This window comes from Phyllobates terribilis, unplaced genomic scaffold (genome assembly GCF_046119375.1).
Source record: "Phyllobates terribilis strain yellow unplaced genomic scaffold, ASM4611937v1 Scaffold_33__1_contigs__length_13283291, whole genome shotgun sequence".
NCBI classification, from domain to species: Eukaryota; Metazoa; Chordata; class Amphibia; order Anura; family Dendrobatidae; genus Phyllobates; species Phyllobates terribilis.
In genome coordinates this window covers 12529722-12552585 of record NW_027362793.1, presented here as the reverse complement: position 1 = coordinate 12552585, position 22864 = coordinate 12529722, and the positions used below count along the sequence as shown (strand labels likewise).

The 22864-nt window shown below is 43.9% G+C and overlaps 1 protein-coding gene across 1 annotated transcript in view; it reads right to left on the bottom strand.

Moving 5' to 3' along the window:
* Window positions 1-473: 473 nt before the first annotated feature.
* Window positions 474-22864, bottom strand: part of LOC141180611 (olfactory receptor 2A14-like) — a 29557-nt gene continuing 7166 nt past the window's right edge. The window contains exon 3 of the mRNA XM_073660695.1: window positions 474-1408. Coding sequence (XP_073516796.1) covers window positions 474-1408 — 935 coding nt within the window. The remainder of the gene's footprint in view (window positions 1409-22864) is intronic.

Here is a 22864-nt window from a genome sequence, read left to right as displayed (position 1 = left end):
AATTTATGGTCTGTTTTGATGTTTTTGTCATTTTGCATTTTTGTTGCTCTTTTTTGGTTGCTTACAGCATGGGGAAGCTCCTGCCGCGCAGACCCAGGGATAAGAGCAGACTTCCCACTGCATTTATTAGTTTCATGGAGATCAAATATAGCTGAGCACTGTACTTGGTGATCTCAATCAGACCTATAGAAATTAGTGAAGGGTTGGTGCACATTTATAACCACTGTTCCATTCTAAAGGGACAACTGAGAGCCCTGTTCTCATCCATATGTTTTGGGCAAAATATGTGTGAAATAATGATTTTTGGTGGAAGAGTAATATATGTCATAAAAGGATTATTTGAATATCTTCTTAGATATTAATGAAGCATGATCAATAATAAGAGCCATTTCTGCATTGAAAAGAATTAATCTATGGATGGACTGTAAATTTTTCATTGTCAATTTTGCACAAAGGAAAAAGCCACGTGTATTTCATTTAATCCTCAATAACCTTCGAAAAGCTCTGAGAATTTCACTGCTGCGTAGGCTGTATATGAGCGGGTTGACCATGGGCACCACCGTGGAGTAAAAGACTGATAATATCTGCTTGAGGACCATGGTGCGGTCTGAGAACGGCGTTGTGTACTCCACTGTACCTGCCGAGTAGTAAGTTATCATGACAATGAGATGGGACAAGCAGGCGGAGAAGGTTTTTCTTCTTCCTTCCTTTGACTTAATGCGTAAAATCACACGGATTATTCTTACATATGACAAGAAGTTGCAAAAAAGTGGGACAAATCCAATCAACACAAGCTCAGCACAGACTAGGATATAAAAGTCACGGGAGCCACCACTGGATGCATGAAATACGTCTATGGCGCCACAGAAAAAATTATTAATTCTACTGACCTCATAGAAAGGCAATTTTAAGAGTGAATATAGGATTATTAAAGAATTTAGGAAGGCAGAGACCCAGATCATCACCATAATCAAGGTACAGATTTTCTTGCTTAAGATTTGGTGGTAGGACAAAGGATGACAAATAGCAACGTATCGATCAAATCCAATGAAAAAGAAAAGTATCACCTCGGCACTGGCTACTATCATTAAGAAGTAAACTTGGGTGAAGCACTGGGTGAAGGATATCAGGTCATTCCCTGATAATAATATGTACAGAAATTTCGGGATGACGACTGTGGTGTAGCAGATGTCTATGACGGATAAGTTACAGAAGAATAGATACATGGGGGTGTGTAGATGGAAATCCAGACATATCAATGCAATAACCACTGAATTCAAAATTATATCAATCAAGTAAAGGGCTGAAAAAATCCCAAAAATTATCAGCTTCTCATTGGTTTTTGATGAGAACGGTAGAATGTGGAATGTTACATACGTGTTGTTGTCCATGAGATGTTGACAACAATCTGTAAAATAAAAAAGACATCAGAGATTAAATCATTATTTTTTACTTTCTTCCAATTCAAAACACTTTGGGAGTAATTTTGACAATGTTTTTCTTGAAAGTCAAAAACAGCAAAGTCTTCTATGTACAACAAGTCTACAGCTTTAATCCAAGAGACTCAACATTATGTTTAGGACACAGAGTGGAACCTACAATTCAATTAGAATATTCAAAAAAATACCTATAGATATTATCCTTACTGAGGTTCAAGAGGTTGTCCAAAAATAACCTTTTTGGCATCTAGATCAAATACATAAAGGACTAATCCAATCAAAAACAGGACATCCCAATACCAAACATCTATGGAATCAATTGAATATTTGTGCCATAATGAAAAGCAGATACAGACATTTTAGAGTTGATAGAATAGATGAGTTCATTATGCTCAGCTTATATAATACACGGTTCTGAAGCACAGGGAAAATGCAAATACAGAAATATGTAATTGTGTCCCATGAGGAAATGTCCCCCCTGGTGTGATTGTAGTAATTACATCAGACTGATAAAGAAATTATTAAATATCATCAAGAGGTCGTTGTCCCAAAAGAATTGAAGTAGTAATTACATCAGACTAATAAAGAAATGATTTAATATAATCAAGAGGTTTGAATCCAGATTTCATGAACCATACTTACAACAGTTATACACCATTGATTCTCAGTCTGCACCACAGCCGAAATAAAGAGGGAAGTATGGTGGATGTAAATACACTGCTCAAAAAATAAAGGGAACACTTAAACAACAGAATATAACTCCAAGTAAATCAAACTTCTGTGAAATCAAAGTGTCCACTTAGGAAGCAACACTGATTGACAATCAATTTCACAAGCTGTTGTGCAAATGGAATAGACAATAGATGGAAATTATTGGCAATTATCAAGACACAAACAATAAAGGAGTGGTTCTGCAGGTGGGGACCACAGACCACATCTCAGTACCAATGCTTTCTGGCTGATGTTTTGGTCACTTTTGAATGTTGGTTGTGCTTTCACACTCGTGGTAGCATGAGACGGATTCTACAACCCACAGAAGTTGATCAGGTAGTGCAGCTCATCTAGGATGGCACATCAATGCGAGCTGTGACAAGAAGATTTGCTGTGTCTGTCTGCGTAGTGTCCAGAGGCTGGAGGTGCTACCAGGAGACAGGCCAGTACACCACGAGATGTGGAAAAGGCTGTAGGAGGGCAACAGCCCATGAGCAGGACCCCTACCTCCGCCTTTGTGCAAGGAGGAACAGGAGGAGCACTGCCAGAGAACTGCAAATTTACCTCCAACAGGCCACAAATGTGCATGTGTCTGCACAAACGGTTAGAAACTGACTCCATGAGAGTGGTATGAGGGCCCGACATCCACAGATGGGGTTGTGCTCACTGCGCAACACCATGCAGGATGCATGGAATTTGCCACAGAACACCAGGATTGGCAATGTCACCACTGGCGCCCTGTGCTCTTCACAGATGAAAGCAGGTTCACATTAAGCACATGTGACAGACGTGACAGAGTCTGGAGACGCCGTGGAGAGTGATCTGCTGCCTGCCTCATCCTTCAGCATGACCAGTTTGGCAGTGGGTCAGTAACGGAGTTGGGTGGCATTTCTTTGGAGGGCCGCACAGCCCTCCATGTGCTCGCCAGAGGTAGCCTGACTGCCACTAGGTACCGAGATGAGATCCTCAGACCCCTTGTGAGACCATATGCTGGTGTGGTTGGCTCTGGGTTCCTCCTAATGCAGGACAATGCCAGACCTCATGTGGCTGGAGTGTGTCAGCAGTTCCTGCAAGATGGAGGCATTGAAGCTATGGACTGGCCCGCCCGTTCCCAAAGCCTGAATCCGATTGAGCACATCTGGGACATCATGTCTCGCTCCATCCACCAACGTCACGTTGCACCACAGACTCTCCAGGAGTTGGCGGATGCTTTAGTCCAGGTCAAGGAGGAGATCCCACAGGAGATTATCTGTAACCTCATCAGGAGCATGCCCAGGCATTGTAGGGAGATCATGCAGCCATGTGGAAGCCACACACAATACTGAGCCGCATTTTGACTTGTTTTAACCCCTTTACAACCCAAGGTGGTTTGCATGTTAATGACCAGGCCAATTTTTACAATTCTGACCATTGTCACTTCATTTTATGACGTAATTACTCTGGAACACTTCAACGGATCCCCCTGATTCTGAGAAAGTTTTTTCGTGACATATTGTACTTCATGATTGTGGTAAAATTTCTTCGATATCACTTGCGTTTATTTGTGAAAAAAACAGAAATATGGCAAAAATTTAGAAAATTTTGCAATTTTCAAAATTTTAATTTTTAAGCCCTTAAATAAGAGAGATATGTCACACAAAATAGTTAAGAAATAACATTTCCCCCATGTCTATTTTACATCAGCACAATTTTGGAACCAACATTTTTTTTTTCTTAGGGAGCTATAAGGGTTAAAAGTTGACAACCGATTTCTCATTTTTCCAACAAAATGTACAAAAACATTTTTTTTAGGACCACATCACATTTGAAGTGACTTTGAGGGGTCTTTATGACAGAAAATACCCAAACGTGACACCATTATAAAAACTTCACACATCAAGGTGCTCAAAACCACATTCAAGAATTTTATTAACCCATCAAGTCCTTCACAGGAATTTTTGGAATGTGGAAGAAAAAAATGAACATTTAACTTTTTTTCACAAAAATGTTACTTTAGACTCAATTTTTTTTATTTTTGCAGAGGTAACAGGAAAAAAATCACCCCAAAAATTTGTTGTGCAATTTTCCCTGGGAACAAAAATACCCCATATGTGGGGAAAAAACACTGTTTGGGCGCACGGCAGGGCTCAGAAGGGAAGGAGTGCCATTTGACTTTTTGATTGTAAAATTTGCTTGAATAATTAGCGGACGCCATGTTGTGTTTGGAGAGCCCCTGATGTGCCTAAACAGTGGAAACCTCCCACAAGTGACAACATTCTGGAAACTAGACCTCTCAGGGAACTTACCTAGATGTGTGGTGAGCACCTTGAACCCCCAGGTACTTCACAGAAGTTTATAACATTGAGCCGTAAAAATAAAATTTTCACATTTTTCCCACAAACATGTTTTTCAGCCCCCAATTTTGCATTTTCATAAGGGTAACAGGAGAAACTGCACCATGCAGTTTGTTGTACAATTTCTCCTGAGTAAAGAGATACCCCATATGTGGGGGAAAACCACTGTTTTTGCACACGGCAGGGTTCGGAAGGGAAGGAGCGCCATTTAACTTTTTGATTGTGAACATGTATAACATGGAGCCGTGAAAATAAAAAAATCAAACTTTTTCCACAAAAATTATGTTTTAGCTCCAATTTTTTTATTTTCACAAGGGTAAGAGGAGAAAATGGACCCCAAAAACGTTTGTGCAATTTCTCCTGAGTACGACAATACCTCATATGTGGGGAAAATACAGTGTTTGGGCGCACGGCAGAGTTCAGAAGGGAAGGAGCGCTGTGTTACTTTTTGAGCGCAAAATCGGCTTGAATCGAAAGCGGACGCCATGCCGCGTTTGGAGAGCCCCTGATGTGCCTAAACAGTGGAAACCCCCACAAGTGACCCCATTTTGGAAACCAGACCCCTCAAGGATTTTATCAAGGGGTATAGTGAACATTTTGAACCCAGAGGAACGACACAGAATTTGATAACATTAGGTCATAATGTTGAATAAGTTGTCATTAGTCTTGAGCACAAGTGCTCGCTACTTGTGTCTGCATCAGGTACATGGGTATGCACCATGTATCGTGCGTGCTTGAGGGACATGCTCGAGTCCCCGCCCCGCATGTTTCACGTTTATTAGACACCCCAAAAAAAACATGCGGGGATCGCTCATGCATGGCAGGCAATCCCAGCAAAGTTTTTTTGGCAGCGAAGCATATGGGGCAGAGACTCAAGCATGTCACTCAAATACCCACGATACTCAGTGCACACCCGAGCACCTGATGAAAACTCAAGTAGCGAGCAATTGCGCTCAACACTAGTCGCCATATCGTCATCTTTTTTTCTTACTTATGAAAAAAATCCCAACCGCATCACAACCCTAACTCAACCCTAACCCGAGAATTTATTTTTTACGCCGTTCCTCATGCGGTATAAGTGATTATATGACTTTATTCTTCGGGTCGGTGCGATTACAGCGATACCAGAATCATATCGGGTTTTTATGATTGACAGCTGTCACACAATAAAAGATGCATTTTTTGTAAAATCTAGTTTTTGCATCGCCATATTTTGAGAGCTATAATTTTTCCATATTTTGGCTGACAGAGTCATGTGCTGGCTTGTTTTTTGCGGGATGAGTTGCCGTTTTTATTGGTGCCATTTTCAGGCATGTGACATTTTTTGATCACTTTCTATTCTGATTTTTGGGAGGCAGAATAAACAAAGACCAACAATTCAGGAATTGTTTTTTTTTTTTTTTTTTTTATTCTGCTCCGCGTGTGGTAAAATTGATAAGATAGCTTTATTCTTCGGATCAGTACATTTACAGCGGTACCACATTTATATAGTTTTTTTTATGTTTTGCGCTTTTACATAATACAAGCAATTTTACAGAAAAAATTATTTTTTAGCATCGCTTTATTCTGAGAGCTGTAACTTTTTTATTTTTCGGCTAATGGAGCTTTATGGTGGCTTGTTTTTAGCAGGACGAGATTACGTTTTCAGCGGTAGCAATTTTATTTATATTCGTCTTTTTGATCGTGTGTTATTCCATTTTTTGTTTGGCGGTATGGTGCTAAAACATTGTTTTTTTTTGTTTTGTTTTTTTACCGTGTTCACTGAAGGGTTAACTAGTGGGACAGTTTTACAAGTCAGGTCGTTCCAGATGCGGTGATACCAAATATATGTACTTTTATTTATTTATTTTTTTTTCATAATAATATTTATTGATGGGTACATTATATTTTTATTTTTGGTGGATTATTTTTTTTATTTTTTTTTAATATTTTTACAATTTTTAAAAAAAATGTTTTCACTTTCTGACTGTATTTTTACTTTTTTACTTTGTCCCAATTTTTTTACTCTGATCGCCTGCATAGCACAGGAATGGAACACCATCCCTGTGCATGCAGGCTGTCAGCGCTGGACAGGGAGAACATACGTAGTTTGGTCATGCACTGCCCATGTCCAAAAAATCTTCCTGCTGTCTGGTGACCCGGATGTAGTCATGACGACATTGGGTCGTCATGGCAACATCCTGGAAGCCGCAGCAGACAGCGATGGAGGTCGGAAGAGGAGGTGAGTATCCCGATCACCTCCCCTTGCCACCGCAATGTTGCGATCAACTTCGATCGTAGCATTGCGGGGGTTAATGTGCCGGAAGCGGTGCGGGACCACTCCCTGCACATAGCACCGGGTGTCAACTGTGACAATCAGCTGACACCCGGCAGCGATTGCGCCCGCACAGCGTCTGTGCGGGCGCAATCGCCATGACGTACTATTATGATCCAGGCTATTAAAGTCCAGGGCACAGACGCGTATTAGTATGTCATGGGCTTTAAAGGGGTTAAGGACATTACATGAAAATTGGATCAGCCTCTCGTGTGTTTTTCCACTTTAATTTTGGGGGTGACTCCAAATCCAGGCCTCCATTGGTTAATAAATTTGATTTACATTGATGATTTTTGTGTGATTTTGTTGTCAGCACATTCAACTTTCTACAGAACAAAGTATTCAATGAGAATATTTCATTCATTCAGATCTAGGATGTGTTATTTCAGTGTTCCCTTTATTTTTTTGAGCAGTGTAGATTAAGATTAAGGGTTCCGTTATTAAACCAATTCTCAATAATAATTTGGCACATTTACTAAAAGTGGTTGATATTAATTGAATGAGAAGAAACTCCTAGCATGCTCCATTCCCTTTCTGTTTAATCCCTCATTTTTCTTTTTTTTGGTGGGAATCTCTACTTTAAACCATACAGTTATAGCTGTATGGCAAGTATTTTGTGCCACTTAACTTGTGGACCATAAGAAAAACATTTTAAAAAATAAAAATACATTGCTATATTCATTTTACTCTTTTATTGCTTTTTGCGCTTTTAACTATTTTTTATCCCTTAACCTAACCTAATCCTTAACTTTAGCAGTTCAACGTACCCTATTCCTGACCCTAGCTTGGGGTAGAAAAAATTAGTTTATTTAAAGCATTCCTTTTTTTATTTTTTAACAGGTGACACTTTTTTTTTCATTTGGGACAGCTTCCCCAGCAGATCTCGATATCTTCTCACAAAACTGAAGTAAGAGGAGAGTCGAGGAACTGTGAGAGTCCAGTGCAGCCTTTGTCATCTCAGTCGCTCCCTATTCAGAGTACAGCAGTTAGACCACCGCCCCGCTATTAGTATTTGGTCAGTATTTGGTCAGTATTTTTTCGCAGGAGTGGGAGACAAAACCAGGTGAGAAACAATCAGAGAAAAGGTATAATAGAAACAAGTGCCCTAATTATTGTGGAAGCAGAGAAACTTGTCCGTCATCTCAGGTTGTCAAATATTACTGCAGTATTAATCCTGTTTTTTTTTTTTTTGCAATCTGCAAAAGATTATACTCCATTTAAAGTCTGCTACTTGTGTGTCAAAAATATATCCACACTTGTTTGCTGGCCAAAAGCATCGCTATACCCTCACTGGGCAAAATAATTGGTCATCAGGAGTGATAAAATACTGCGATATTAATCCTGATTTTTTTTTGCAAACTGCAAAATATCATATTAGGAAGAGAGTAGATTTTCCAGCTCCAGATAGAAACTTTAATTTATTTAAATGATCTTTAAAATGACATATCCACAGTGAAGGAGAGGGGAATGGTTTGACGCGTTTTGGAAACAAACCCTGTGTCCTTTGTCAAAAGCTCTTGATAAAGGACACAGGGTTTTGATCCAAAATGCGTTAAATCATTCCACTCTCCTTCACTGTGGATATGTCATTTTAAAGATCTTTAAATAAATTCAAGTTTTTAACTGGAGCTGGAAAATCTACTCTTTTCCTATCACAAGTTTACCTCTGGGTCATGACGGTTTCCGTGCTCCAATATTGCAATGTGCTGCAAGTACAGATGAGCTGGCGTCTCTAGTCTAAGTTTGTTTGAAAAATATTATAGTCCATTTACAATGGACAAGGTGCATGGCAAGGGATGGCGAAGTGGACGTTATGCTGATGGGGCATGCAGAGGCTGAGGCCATGGGCAAGATGAAACTGTGCTTGCTGAGGGAGCACAACAAACACCCACATCATGTCGACCTACCTTCCTGTCCCAATTTATAGGGGCTGCAGAACACCACTCTTGAAGCCAGAGCAGTGTGAAAAGGTTGTTGGTTGGATAGCAGATAATGCTTCCAGTCAGTTTGCCACCACCACCACCCTGTCTTCTACATGGTCAAGTCTCAGTAGCCATGAATCTGGACCACAAATTCCTCATTCTGATCCTCCTTCCTCCCACCATGCCGAGCACCCGGAGACAACTGATCCCACAATTGGACACTCTGAAGAGCTGTTCACTTTTCCATTTATAGATTCTGGCCTCTTGCCTCAAGCGGGGCAAGAGGAGATCACATGTAGCGATGCCCAAATATTTGAGCAGCCACAGTCACATGAAGGCGATGGTGGGAAACTGCAATTACTTTCGCAAGAGGTGGATGATGATGCTACACAATTGCCAGCAAGTCAGGAGGAGGCCCAGGGTACGTACGTGGAAGATGAGGTGGTGGACAATATAATCATTGACCCAACCTGGCAGGGGAACATGCAGAGCGAGGACAGCAGCACACAGGAGGAGGGAGGCATAGCACCATAACAGGTAGGAAGAAGCAGTGGGGTGGCCACAGACATAAGGCAGGCAACTGTTCCTCAAAACACCAATATGAGGGAAGTTGCCAGTCCAACTTCTAGGTCTTCCCAAGTCTGGCTCTTTTTTAAAGACTGTCCAGTTAACCCAAAAAGGCCATTTGCAACATCTGCTATGCCAGCATCAGCAGGGGCAGCAAGACTAGCAGCCTGACCACCACCAGCATGCTCAGGCACATGAAACCTAAGCACCCTACTAGTTGGGCCGAACGCCAGGGTCCAGAAACAGTGTATGCAGGTGACACCACTGGCTCTCCCCCTGTTGTACTTGCATGCCAAGTCTTTGTCCATGATGCAGGTGAAGATGCTTCCCAACCTGCACCTGTCATTGCACACTTGCAACCATCACCGTCAGCAACCACATCCACACCCTTATCCCAGTGCATCGTTCAGTTGTCCCTACCCCAGTCCTTTGAACACAAGTGCAAATACTCAGTCAACCATCCACAGTACTAAACTGCCACATTTCTCAACTGCTTGCACTGGAAATGTTGCCTTTTAGGCTTGTGGAGACGCAAGCTTTCCGCATCTTCACGGTGGCGGCCGTCCCTCTGTACTCGGTCCCCAGCCGCCACTATTTCTCCCTGCATTACAGGAGCACGTGTCCCACAATATTAGCGGTGCCCTCAACAGCGCAGTTACTGGGATGGCCCACTTAACCACCGACAGATGGACAAGTGCTTGTAGCCAGGGACGGTACATCTCATTGATGGCACACTGGGTTAATATTGTGGAAGCCAGGACTCAGTCGGATCCTGGGATGGAACACGTCCTCCCAATATCGAGGATTGCGGGCCCTGGGTTAATCAGGGTTGCCCCCACATTCTACAGCTACTGCACCTCCACCTCCTCTTCAGCCTCCATCTCTGACATGACCACATCAGTTGGAAGCTGAAAGCACTGCAACACTGCCTCGGTCAAGCGGCAACAAGCTGTGCTGAAGCTAATATGCTTAGGTGACAAACCGCACTCAGCTGCAGAGTTGTTGAAAGCTGTAACAGAGAAGGCAAATCTGTGGCTGTCACCGCTAAAACTACAGCCAGGCACAATGGTGTGTGACAATGGCTAGAATCTGGTGGCGGCTCTGAAGCTTGGCAACCTTGCACACGTACCGTGCCTTGCCCATGTGCTCAACTAGTGGTTCAGGGGTTTCTCAAAACCTACCCGGATCTGCCTGAGCTGTTTGTGAAAGTACGGCACGTGTGTGCCTGTTTCAGAAAGTCAGCTACAGCTTCCGCCGCCTTCGCTATGCTTCAACAGCGTTTGCAGCTTCCAGCTCACCGACTGGTGTGTTATGTCACCACGCGTTAGAACTCAACGTTGCCTATGTTGGGAAGGATTTGTGAGCAGCAGAGGGCAGTTGTTAAGCACCAGCTTCAACATGCCCATCATTATTCAGGTCAGCCTCCGCACATAAAAGCTGATGAGTGGGCATGCATATCAGACATCTGTACCATCCTCCAAAACTTTGAGGACTCCACCAAGATGGTGAGCGGCGATGATGCCATAATTAGCGTCACCATCCTGCTTCACTGTCTACTGAAATGTTTGCTGCCCACAATTAAAAAGGAGGCATTGCAGGCGGAGTAAGATGAGATGGAGCAAGGAACTATACAGGGTGATGCTACAGAGCACAGCCTCATCCCATCTCAACATGGACTCGGTGATAATGAGGAAGAGGAGGAGAGGAAGGAACAGGAGTTGGTTTCCTGCACTACAGACAGTAGTACCCACACAACATTCATACCGTCTGTTCAGCGTGGATGGCCTGAGGAGAGGAAGAATGAGGAGGAGGACCAGGAGGCGAATGAGGAAAAGAGCATGCACAGTCGTGTTCTTGGTCAGAACAGGGAAGTCTCGGCTTTTGGCAGTCTGGCACACATGGCTGACTTTATGTTCCGCTGCCTTTCCCGTGACCCTCGCATTGTACACATTTTGGGCGACAGTAATTACTGGTTGGTCACACTTCTAGACCCACGCTACAAGGAGAACTTTCTATCTCTCCTTCTCGTGGCGGAGAGGTCTAATAAAATGTTGCAGTACCAGAAGGTCCTTGTTGAAGAATTATTCAAAAAATTCACAGCTGACAACGCTGGCGGCAGAGGTCAGAGTTCCTTGGACAACCAAGGAGTACAGGTGAGGGAGAAACAAACCAGATGCAGTAGAGATGGTGGAACACTGTTAAAAGTCTGGGACAGTGTCCTCAGCCCCTCCCAGTGCCAAGGTCATGATGCGTGGGGTACTCTTCCAAGGAGGGAAAAGTTTTGGAAGATTCTGAAGGAGTACCTTGCCGACTGTACCAGTGTCCTCCATTATTCCTCTGTGCCTTATAACTATTGGGTATGCAAGATGGACACATGGCATGAACTGGCTCTCTACATCAGTGTTTCTCAACTCCAGTCCTCAGGACCCCACAACAGATCATGTTTTCAGGATCTCCTTAGTATTGCACAGGTGAGAGAACTTCCATCACCTGTGCAATGCTAAGGAAATCCTGAAAACATGGCCTGTTGCGGGGTCCTGAGGACTGGAGTTGAGAAACACTGCTCTACACCTTTAAGGTCCTGGCCTGCCCTGCCACTAGCATTTGTCAGAGCAGGTTTTTAGTGCCATCGGGGGTATTATAACTGATAGGGGCATCTGTCTGACAACTGGAAATGCTGACAGGCTGACTCTTATCAAAATGAACATGGGCTGGATTGAGCCAGACTTCTCAACACCACCGGATGATAGCAGCGGAACATAAAGTCAAATCTGGCGGTTATTTTTTGGGGGTTTATTCCCATGCACCTCTTCACACCCAGACATGGGTATATGCTTCATAATTTTGTCTATTTTATGTCACCCTCCTCATTCTCCTTCTCCTTATCCTCCTCCACCATGTCAACAGGGTGACCATCATGCAATATGCACATAATTTTTTTTTAAAGGTGTTTTTATGATGCACGTAGGATCTATTTTTCGAGGCCTACCTCTAACATTCTGTATGTTATACATTATGTTCATGTACACAGTATGTTCATGTATACACCCAGGGGTAAATGTTCTCCAGCCCATGCACTTAGTACATGGGAATTCCAGTATAGGAGACCCACTCATTAATAACGGGAACACTTATTTTTAATGAGGCCTTCCTCTATGTCTGTTCAAGGGGGTATTGGAGTGCATCCTAATTTTTGGCATCCCTTGCAGTCACTGCATATGCAATAACAGTATAGAAGACCCACTTCTTTATAATGGGAACATTTTTTTAATGAGGCTCTTCTCTAAGTCTCTACAAAGGGGTATTGGAGTGCGTCCTAATTTTTGGCAGCCCTTGCAGTCACTGCATATGCAATAAGAGTATAGGAGAACCACTCCTTTATAATGGGAACATTTTTTTAATGAGGCTCTCCTTTACGTCTCTTCAAAGGGGTATTGGAGTGCGTCCTAATTTTGAGCAGCCCTTAAACTTGCTGCATATAACAGTATATGAGACCCACTCCTATGTTGTATGTTGCAGTACCAGCTGGCTCTTGTTGAAGAATTATTTAAAAAAATCCCATCTGACAACGCTGGTGGCAGAGGTCACAGTGTCTTGGACAATCAAGGAGTATAGTTAAGGGAGAAACAAAACAGATGCAGCAGATGCAGAGGAACGCTGTCAAAGGTCTGGGACCGTTTCCTCAGACCCTTCTAGTGCCCAGGCACGGGTTACTCTGACAAGGAGGGAAACGTTTTGGAAGATGCTGAAGGACTGCCTTGCTGATTGTACCAGCATCCTCGGTGATTCCTCTGTGCCTTTCAACTATTGGGTATCCAAGTTGAACAGTTGGCATGAACTGTCTCTCTACACCTTGGAGGTCATGGCCGCTAGCATTTTGACAGAGATGGTTTTTAGTGCCATGGGGGTTTTAAAACAGATACTCAATAAGAGTATAGGAGACCCATTCCTAAATAATGGGAAGGCAAATTCAAATCGATTCTATATTTTACAATATTACCTCCCTTATCTGAAATTTGTTTACGGGTGAGCTATCGCAGTATAGATAGCATATTACTCCAATCCAGCCAGGTATTATTGCCTTATACTGTGTACTGATGCTGCTGCAAAAAAAAAATCTATTCTATTCCCTATTGATACCGTTGTTAGCTGCATTTACAATAGGGTCAGGTGTAAGGTGTCATCAGCTGGAGATGAGTGTTGTTCATTGTTGTCGAATACATCTCTTCTACAGTGAATTACTTGATAGTTTCCATGCGCTCGTTGACCGATTCATAATTTTTAATCTGTAATTAGAAAATGATGAAAGCGGACAGGGTTGCTTGCATACCTTCACAGTTTGGTGGTGCAACGAAGCAAAAAAAACCTCTTTGGAGCCGGTTAAATTCTATTTTGTATTGTACTATATTACCTCTCTTATCTGACATTCGTGTACTGGTGACCTATAGCGGTTAGGATAGCGTCTTACAGGCATCTAGTCAGGGATTATTGTATTATACCCTGTGCTGAAAAAAACAAATTCTATTCCCTATTGACAACACTGTTAGCTGTTTCTAAAGTAGGGACAGGTGCTAGATTGTATTATCATTATGCCTCACACACCACATGGTAGTAAAATGTTAAAATTAAATTTACAGGTGAATGTATTTTTCACCGTTGAAAGAAATGCAAAAGTGCAAAATCACATCAAAAAGTCTACGTGTGAATATAGCCCAGGGTGTGGAGGAGCATTTTGTTTTTGGTTATTTATTTTGCCTTATATATAAGTCATTACCCTGGAAAGAATGTATCTCACCATTTTTTCCAGGAAAATCCATTCTTGCTTCGTTGCCAGTCAGAGATGCTTCCAGGGGTCTTTCCCATGCTGTTCCCATGTCATTTGAGCACTGTTTCCATTGACTTGACCAATTTTTAGACCCCCTCCAGACCTCCGGGGGTAGACGCTGGAAAAATGCTTGAGTTTCTCATTGACTTTCTTTGGGCTCATTACTCCGGTCGAGAAGCCGAGCATTACGATTTGCTTTACCCGAGCAATGAGCACCCGAGCATTTTAGTGCTCGCTCATCACTAATCTAGAGGAGTGGTGAGTATCTTGAACCTACAGTTGCTTCACAGAATTATAAAACATTGGGCCATGAAAATTAAAAATATTGTTTTTTCCCCAAAAATGTTGCGTTTGCCCCAAATTTATCATTTTCATAAGGATAACAAAAAAATGGACCACCCAATTTCTTGTGCAATTTCTCCTGAGTATGCCGATGTCCTATATGTTGGGGAAAACAACTATTTGGGCTCACGGGAGAGCTCCAAAAGAAAGGAGTGCCATTTTGGGAAGCAGACTTTGCACCATACTGCATTTGTAATGCCCTTGTACTGCCAGAACAACAGTAACCCCCTCACAAAGTACCCCATTTTGGAGATTACACTTTTTGAAGAGTTCATCTAGAGTTGTGGTGAGCATATTGAACCCACAGGTGCTTCATGGAATTCACGTTGGCCTCCAGTTTTCTGAACCACAATAGATTAAAAAACTTGTTACACTCACGTCACTGCTCACCTCTCTAGCTCATCTGCAACTCAACGCCAAACATTTTTTCCTTACCGCATCTTCTGATTCCTAACGCTTGTGATAGAATCTTTGTGCCTCTGACACTGTGTGGGTCTTCCCGCTGTTATGACACCCAGGAGCATTTTGCCCATGCAAGCAGGAAGGTCATGATGCATCTCATGACATCATAAAGCTTGCGCACTTGCGCAGAGTCAGAGTCTTGACAGCTGGAAGTTCCATCCAGTGTGAGAGGCCCAGGGAATCCATTGCAAGCGGTGAGGGATCAGAAGATGTGGCGAGAACTGGATCTGTGTTTGTGAGCAGTGTAGGTGATAGAGTGGTGAGCATGGAGGTGAGTATAAGGAATTTTTTTACATTTTGAATAACTTTTCCGCAAATCGAATTTCCCAGAAAAAAAACACACATGATCAGTCGAATTCAAATTTTGCCAGATTCGCTCATCTCTAATTAGTATTAAACATTTGATTACAACATGACATTAACATTTTCTCAATCTCACATCAATGGGTGACATGGGAGGTAGTTTTCACACCCTACATGATCATTAGAATAGACCATTAATAGTTGACCAGTAAACATGAGAAAAAAGAAGAGACGAGGAAGGGGTGACTGGTAGAAATGAGAAAATTGGTTCAATGAGAATTGAATTCACCTTGAATTTTAGAAAACAAAATAATTTTTGTGATTAATTGCAAGTGAATCCAGCAAAATCTTCCATTTTGACAATGTGGTGGGTTGGTAAAGGGTTTAAAGAGTAGTATACTAGCTTAGTTGTTCACATGTCCAGCTGCCACAGCTCTCCACCCAGTACTCTTTTGGCTCCGGTCTCTTCTGGTCTTCGTGGCAATTGGTGGCATATTTTCTGTGGTTATGATCACAGTAATTCCTCTACAGTCTACACTAACAAAGACATTCTTTATAATTTCAGTGTCATCATATTAATGCAATCTAAATGTATGTAGTCAATTCCAGTTCAGGGGTGTGTGATCATCCAAGAGAACCTAAAATTAAAAGTACATATTATTTTATGTTATCCTAGCCATTTTTGTACTCCTCTTTATTTTGGTGAATATGGACCAGACTTTTAGAATAAGTCAAAAAGAGAAACCAACCCATTTACAAAATGCTGATGCCCAACAGGACTAATGACAAAAGTCTAGATAAAATTTTCTTTATTCACATGTAATCGCATGACACTTTTTTAAAGCCAGACCGGCTTTTTTATCAGGTACATACAAAGGAAATGTGGGTAAATGGACTATTTTTAGGAAAAAGAGAGCTAAAAGTTAAATTCTAGGGGTGGGGTCCTAATTAAAAGTATGTATGAATTAGGTAAATAAATAAAACAAAATATATCAAACTGCACATGACCAATAGTAGAGTCCATCAAGTTTCAGCTTGGAAGATGAACAAGCATTTTTCCGTAAAGTCACTAAGTAGTGGCTATTGTCAAACCTGCAAAAGTATTGGAGACAGATATGGACTTGTGTCAAAAAATTATTGCATCTACATTTGAGGGGTTTTATGAGTCCTTAGTCCAGTGCAGGTGGTAGCGTATCATAATTGCTCACTAGTCTGTCTCATAAACTAGAAATTTTGAGGAAAATATTCTTGGGGGAAGAAATCTCAACATCTTGTTCTTGGTCTCATTATCCTCCAAAGTGATATCCTAATGCTTTTGCAGGATTCCTGCCCTAGTTATGAGCCTCATCCAAAGCTACTCTGGCCCATAATTCATATCCACTTTTTGCCTATTTTCTGGGTGTAATAGTGAGGAAGGATGTAACCTTCCTTTGGCACTGAAGTAGTTAAAGAGAATGTTCCCGGAGTTAGACCTCTCTGAACTGTTGTTAGGCCAAGCTAAGGGGTTAGCTGCAGTGGTCCAAACAGCAGAGTAGAGGGGGAACTTAGTGCCATGATCAAGCATAGAGTGTGTATAAAGCTTGTTTCTGATATAATTCCTTGTGGGCTGTAGTATTGGTAACCAACCACAAGATGCCACTGTCCCGGGTGCAGATGCCAGGTTGGGTCTGCCAGCAGTATTGCAGACAGTGATGGGGTGAATGGTGTGTGATGACAACCCGCAGAGGGTGGGCACATTAGGAAAATCTCTGCTTAGTTTCCAGAAGCAGGAAGTGATGAGTTAGTGATAGTTGGGACAGTGAACCGTACCAGCAGCCTGAGTATATGGTGGCTGCTAGGGTAGACAAGAGCTCCGTACCCTCAGACAGTGGGATCACCAGTGTGAAGATCTCCCTACGCAAAAGTCCTGTTAGCTGGCCGGAGAAACTCAACGGAGGTATTGAGTAGTGTTGAGCCACCCCCGTAGTGTTCGAGTTCGGTTCGGTTCGTCGAACACCCGTGTGTTCGCCGAACTGTTCGTCGAACTGTTCGTTGAACACCTTCGAACACCTTTAAAACCAATGGCAGGCAAACAAAAACACATAGAAACACATAGAAAACACCTTCAAAGGTGTCCAAAAGCTGACAAACTGCTCAGAAGACACAACTAACACATGGAAAAGTGACAAGTACATATAGTCATGCGAAAAGAAAAGAGGTGGAGGAGTAAAAGAAGGGGGAGACACAGATATAGGCATGTCATGCCCTTCTAAAATCCAAAAAGTGAGAAGCCGAGACGGCCAGTCCGCTCCTGCCCGTGCCACCTCCGTGTCGCCGGGTTTGTGCCAGAGCCGCGGTGAACCCTGACGGCCAGCCCCCCTCTCCCAATACTGGTGCCTGTCCGCTGGTGGGTCGAGAGAGCCCCCCTGTGGTGGAGGCAGCTCTAAGCTTTTTAATTTAAATTGTCCCTCTAATTTGAATGAATACACTTTAAATCCATTTACAAGGATCTATTGGAGGGCAAGTCTCATGCCAGCAGCCGCGTAATTCCAGCTCCAGTAGCGTCCACTAAAGCTGCTGCAGTTAAAAAGCTTTTATAAGGATCGAGCTCGGCTGTCCACCGCAAGGCATCCTAGTGCCAGTCCCAGCCCCTATGCCTTGGGGTGCCTCCTGATGCTCTTCACTGAGTATCCCGTGGTCCCGAAGCATTTCCTTTGAAAAAATTAAGTGTCCAAACTACAGGTGGTGTAGCTTGCTTAACAGCCGGGATAATCCGCTGACTAGCAGACACTGCTACTAGGCACAAAGTATTTCCTGGGCTAGATGCAGTTAAAAATTTGTAAGTAGATACTCTCGTTGGATGCTGAGAAAGCATTCCATAGAGTCTCCTGGGACGCCATATATGATTCTCTTAAAAAGCTTGGGGTAGGGGTCTAGGGGACCCTTTTATAGCCAAAATCACGGCCCTGTATCACAATACGTCACCTAGGCTGAAGATAAATGGAACTGTAGCACCGAGGGCTCGGTTGCTACAGACGTATTGCACCTCACCCAGAGGTGTGATATCTCACTCTCAGATAAGGATGGAGTGTGGATCAGGACCCGACACCTGCATGCATTACACCACATTGCCGTGGGGCAGGGCGACCAATATGCCCCTGAGATGGGCACGACAGTCCCTGTCCCTGGCTGGAGTGGGGGGAGGGAACACTGAGGAAGGGGAACCCTGCAGTGCAGGAGCAGGGAGGAAGCAGTTCCTGGGTGCATTGAGAAGGGAGTATAAAAGGTGGGCACCATCTTAGTTCAGTGCAGAGAAGTCTGAGCAGAAGTGGCAGGGAGCAGGGGCTCTGCATGAGCTCTGCTCCGGAGGCGGGCCTAGTAACAGAGGCCCAGGCCTGCAAGAGGGAGAAGGAAGGAAGAGGAGCGGAGAAGGCTCCAGGAACGAGGAATGAAGGGATCCCAGGGGTGCGGACGGGCGAGTCGCCACCGCACGCCCGAATCCACCTGAGTGGAGGGGTCAGGCCAAAGGGGGAGACCGGTCCCCGAACTAGTGGAGGAAGGAAACGACCCTCAGCTAGAAACCGGAGGCTCTGACATTTTATGTGGCGCAGCCCCTCGCTCCACCCGCTAGGAAGGCACCACATAGGGTCAGGGAAACTGGCGCCAAGTTTACCAAGAGGAGGCCCGAGGCAGCCGGACAGAAGTGTTGGTAAGAAAGGCCAGACAAAGGACACACAAAGGGGGTCCTGTGAAGCGCTCCAAAGTTATCTGGGAGTTGTCTGAGCCCCTCACCTGGTGAGCACAGTACGACGTGGGCAGCCGTTACCTGCAGACGTGGTCTGGATAATAAGAACTGTGAGTAAAGGCCCTGAACTGCATCACTGACTCTGTGTCGTTACTGCTGCTGCCCTGCACCATCACCCCCATCCTCCGCATACACTGCCCTGAGGCTATACTCCTCCCGTGGGGAGTTATGCTACGCTCTGCTGCACCCACAACACCAGCCTTAGCGGTCTGCCCTGTAGCGGCGGTTCACTCTGACCGCAATCCACGGGTGGCGTAGTCGGACATTTAAACATCAAAACCACATAAATAGTTCCGCCACTGGTTTGACCGCCCTGAGCCACGGAACCGGATCGCCGCCACGAAGACTACAACCACCAGCATCCACCAAAAAGGGTCCGGCTCCGGGTGTCCCAAGGCCCAGGGGGTGCGTCAGAACATTTTCATCACCTTTCACAATCACCAATGGGACAAGGCAGGGATGTCCTCTGTCCCCTCTCTTATACATCCTAGTGACGGAGCACCTGCTCTCATCAATTCGCCATAACCCCAATATTAGGTGGATTGAGGTGGGAGGCACCGAGTACAAGTGCTCTCTATTTGCTGATGATGTCCTAGTATATATCACTCAATCACATATATCCATCCCTGCTGTTATGGCTGAAATAGATCACTTTGTTACATGGTAAAATTTTAAAATCAATGCAGCGAAGTCTGAGGCCCTCGATGTCTCCCTCCCTAAATCCATATAGGATTCCATCCAGTCCAACTTTCCCTTTGCCTGGCCCTCACAGGGTATCAAATACTTAGGAATTCCTATTCATAGAGACCTCTCCCATCTATGTTATCTTAATTTTGGGCCCTTTATTGAACAATTCCATACAGACCACGGTTGGCAAGTTAGAACTGTAAGATTCACTACGTGAACCACTGGTGTTTTGTGGAAAAGCACATGTACACCGCGTTCCAAATTATTATGCAAAAAGTGTTTAGGAGTGATAAGGGAAGAATTTGTTTGTTTGTCAGTTAAACTCATTGATGGTGATGTGTGTCAGGGCTCTTTATATCACTGTAAGCAATTGCAGACACCTGTGCTAATTAGTTTGGCAGGTGTGTCCAATGAAAGGCAAGATTACTTAAGAAGGCTCTCTCACATTATTAAGCAGCCTACATTTTCTGCCAAAATGGGAAAGAAAAAGGATGTGTCGGCTGCTGAGAAGCAACAAATTGTGGAGTGTTTAGGTCAAGGCATGACTACAATCAACATTGTGCGATGATCAGGATGAAGTGTCTTGGCAATCAAGAAGTATGTAGCTGATTCACAGTACACACGTGTGCGTGCTGATAAGGGCAAATTGAGGACTCTTTCCTACAGGCAATTACGTCAGGTTGAAAGAGCAGCGGCAAAAAAGCCTTGTCATAGCAGCAGACAAGTTTTTGAAGCTGCTTGTGCCTCCAACGTCCCCCGAACAACAAGATGCAGGGTCCTTCAGAGGTTTGCAGCTGTGCATACGCCATCCTGTCGACCTCCTCTATCCACTTCACACAAGCAGAAACGGCTCCAGTGGGCCAAACATTACATGAAGACTGATTTCAAAACTGTTTTGTTCACGGATGAGTGCCGTGCAGCGCTCGATGGTCCAGATGAATGGAGTGGAGGATGGCTGGTTGATGGACACCCCACGCAAACACGGCTACAGCGCCAACAAGGAGGAGGTGGAGTAATGTTTTGGGCTGGAATCATGGGGAGAGAGATTGTCGGCCCCTTTAGGATCCCTGAAGGCGCTAAAGATGAACTCCATAATGTATGTGGATTTTCCCAAACAGCACTTCCTGCCATGGTTCAAGAAGAAGAACCGTGTATTTCACAGCAAGATCATTTTTCTGCATGATAATGCACCATCTCATGTTGCACATAAAACATCTGCATCTCTGGCTGATATGGGCATAAAAGGGGACAAACTTATGGTGTGACCCCCATGCTCCCCTGACCTCTACCCCATTCAGAACCTTTGGAGCATCATTAAAAGGAGTGTCTATGATGGCGGGAGGCAGTTCACATCTAAGCAACAGCTCTGGGAGGGTATTCTGTCCTCATGCAAAACAATTGAAGCAGAAACCATCCAAAACCTGACAAATTCAATGGACGAGAGAGTTCAGAAGCTCCTTTCGAACAAGGGGTCCTATGTGAAAATGTAACATCACCTAGAATAAAGTTTTGAGTTGAAAACAGTTTGATTTCAGTTTCTAACAACCTGCTAATGCTTATAATTTCAAAAATGACCATTTTTTTGGTCTTTATTAAAATGAAAAGGTTGATCGAAAAGTTTGGGGGATCTAAGAGTGTGGCAACCCAGTAGTCATGATTACTTCGAATTCTGACAATATGAGGGTCATGCTGCAGGTAGTGCAGCAAGAAGGCACTTATGTGTCTTGCGCATCTCGGAGCCCCAAAATTATTTTCCGTGCTAGATGCAGCTAAAAATTATTTTTAATTTTAAATCTGGTGAAGCTTATTATAGATGGCCTAATAGGATCAGTGCTGCACACTGCTACAAAGCCCAAATTATTTTCCAGTCAAGATACAGATAAACATGATTAGTAATTTGAAAGCTTAAAACGGTTGGTAGGGTGATTTTAACCAATCATCAAGCTTTTACTCTCCCCAGGATGACACAGGGGTAGAAAAGTCGTTTCGGATCCATGATTTGTTCATCTTTATGAACGTGAGTCTGTCTACATTATCAGTGGAGAGCCGCGTGCGCTTATCTGTCAGCACACCATCAGCAGCGCTGAACACACGTTCAGACAGAACGCTGGCTGCGGGGCATGACAAGATCTCCAAGGCGTAAGTGGCTAGCTCCGGCCATTTATCCAGATTGGAAGCCCAAAAAGAGCAAGGGTCCAGTGACACAGTCGTGGCTTCAATGTTTACTTGGAGATACTCCTGTACCATCGTCTCTAGGCGTTGACTATGTGTCAGACTTCTTGTCTCCTGTGGCCTTGCAAAGGATGGGCTAAAAAAGTGGTGAAATGATTCCGCAAAATTGATGTTACCAGCAGATACTGTGGTTCTGTTACGGTTTGAGTGCTGAACACTTGACGGTCCCACGGTTGGCAAGTTGGAACTGTGAGATTCACTACGTGCACCACTGGTATTTTGTGGAAAAGCACATGTAAGATTCTGCAACAGTCTCTGCTGATACTCCTGCATGCGTGCATCCCTTTCTATGGCAGGAATAATTTCTGCAAATTTACTTTTGTACCGGGGATCTAACAGTGTGGCAACCCAGAAGTCAGGATTATTTCTAATTCTCACAATTCGAGGGTCATGTTGCAGGTAGTGCAGCAAGAAGGCACTCATGTGTGTTGCGCATCCAGGAGCACCAAGTCCCTGTTGTGTTGGTGGCGAGGTAACAATCATGCTTCCTTCCTCTGTCCTCTCCCCCCAACCTCGCACAACAGAAATGTGATCAAGGTCTCCCTCATCTGATGAGTCTTCCATCAGTTCGTCCTCCACTTCTTCCTGGGCTCCTGCACCTTCCTCACTAGTTTGGCTGCTACCATTCGCCCTGGTAAAATCATCTCCCCCACCCTCACATGCCTGCCACCTTGGTGCTGCCGACCGTCTGGACCTTGCAGATGTTAGCCCTTCCGCATACAACTCCTCCTCCTCTACTTCCTCCACCTCCTCTTGTGCCACCACCTGACTCCGAATTCTGTTTAACATGTGCTCCAGCATGTAAATCACCGGAATAGTCATGCTGATAATGGCATCGTCAGCACTAAACATCTTCGTCGCCATTTCAAAACTGTGCAGAAGGGTGCATAGGTCCCTGATCTGAGACCACTCCTCCAGCGTGATTTGCCCCACCTCTGAATCT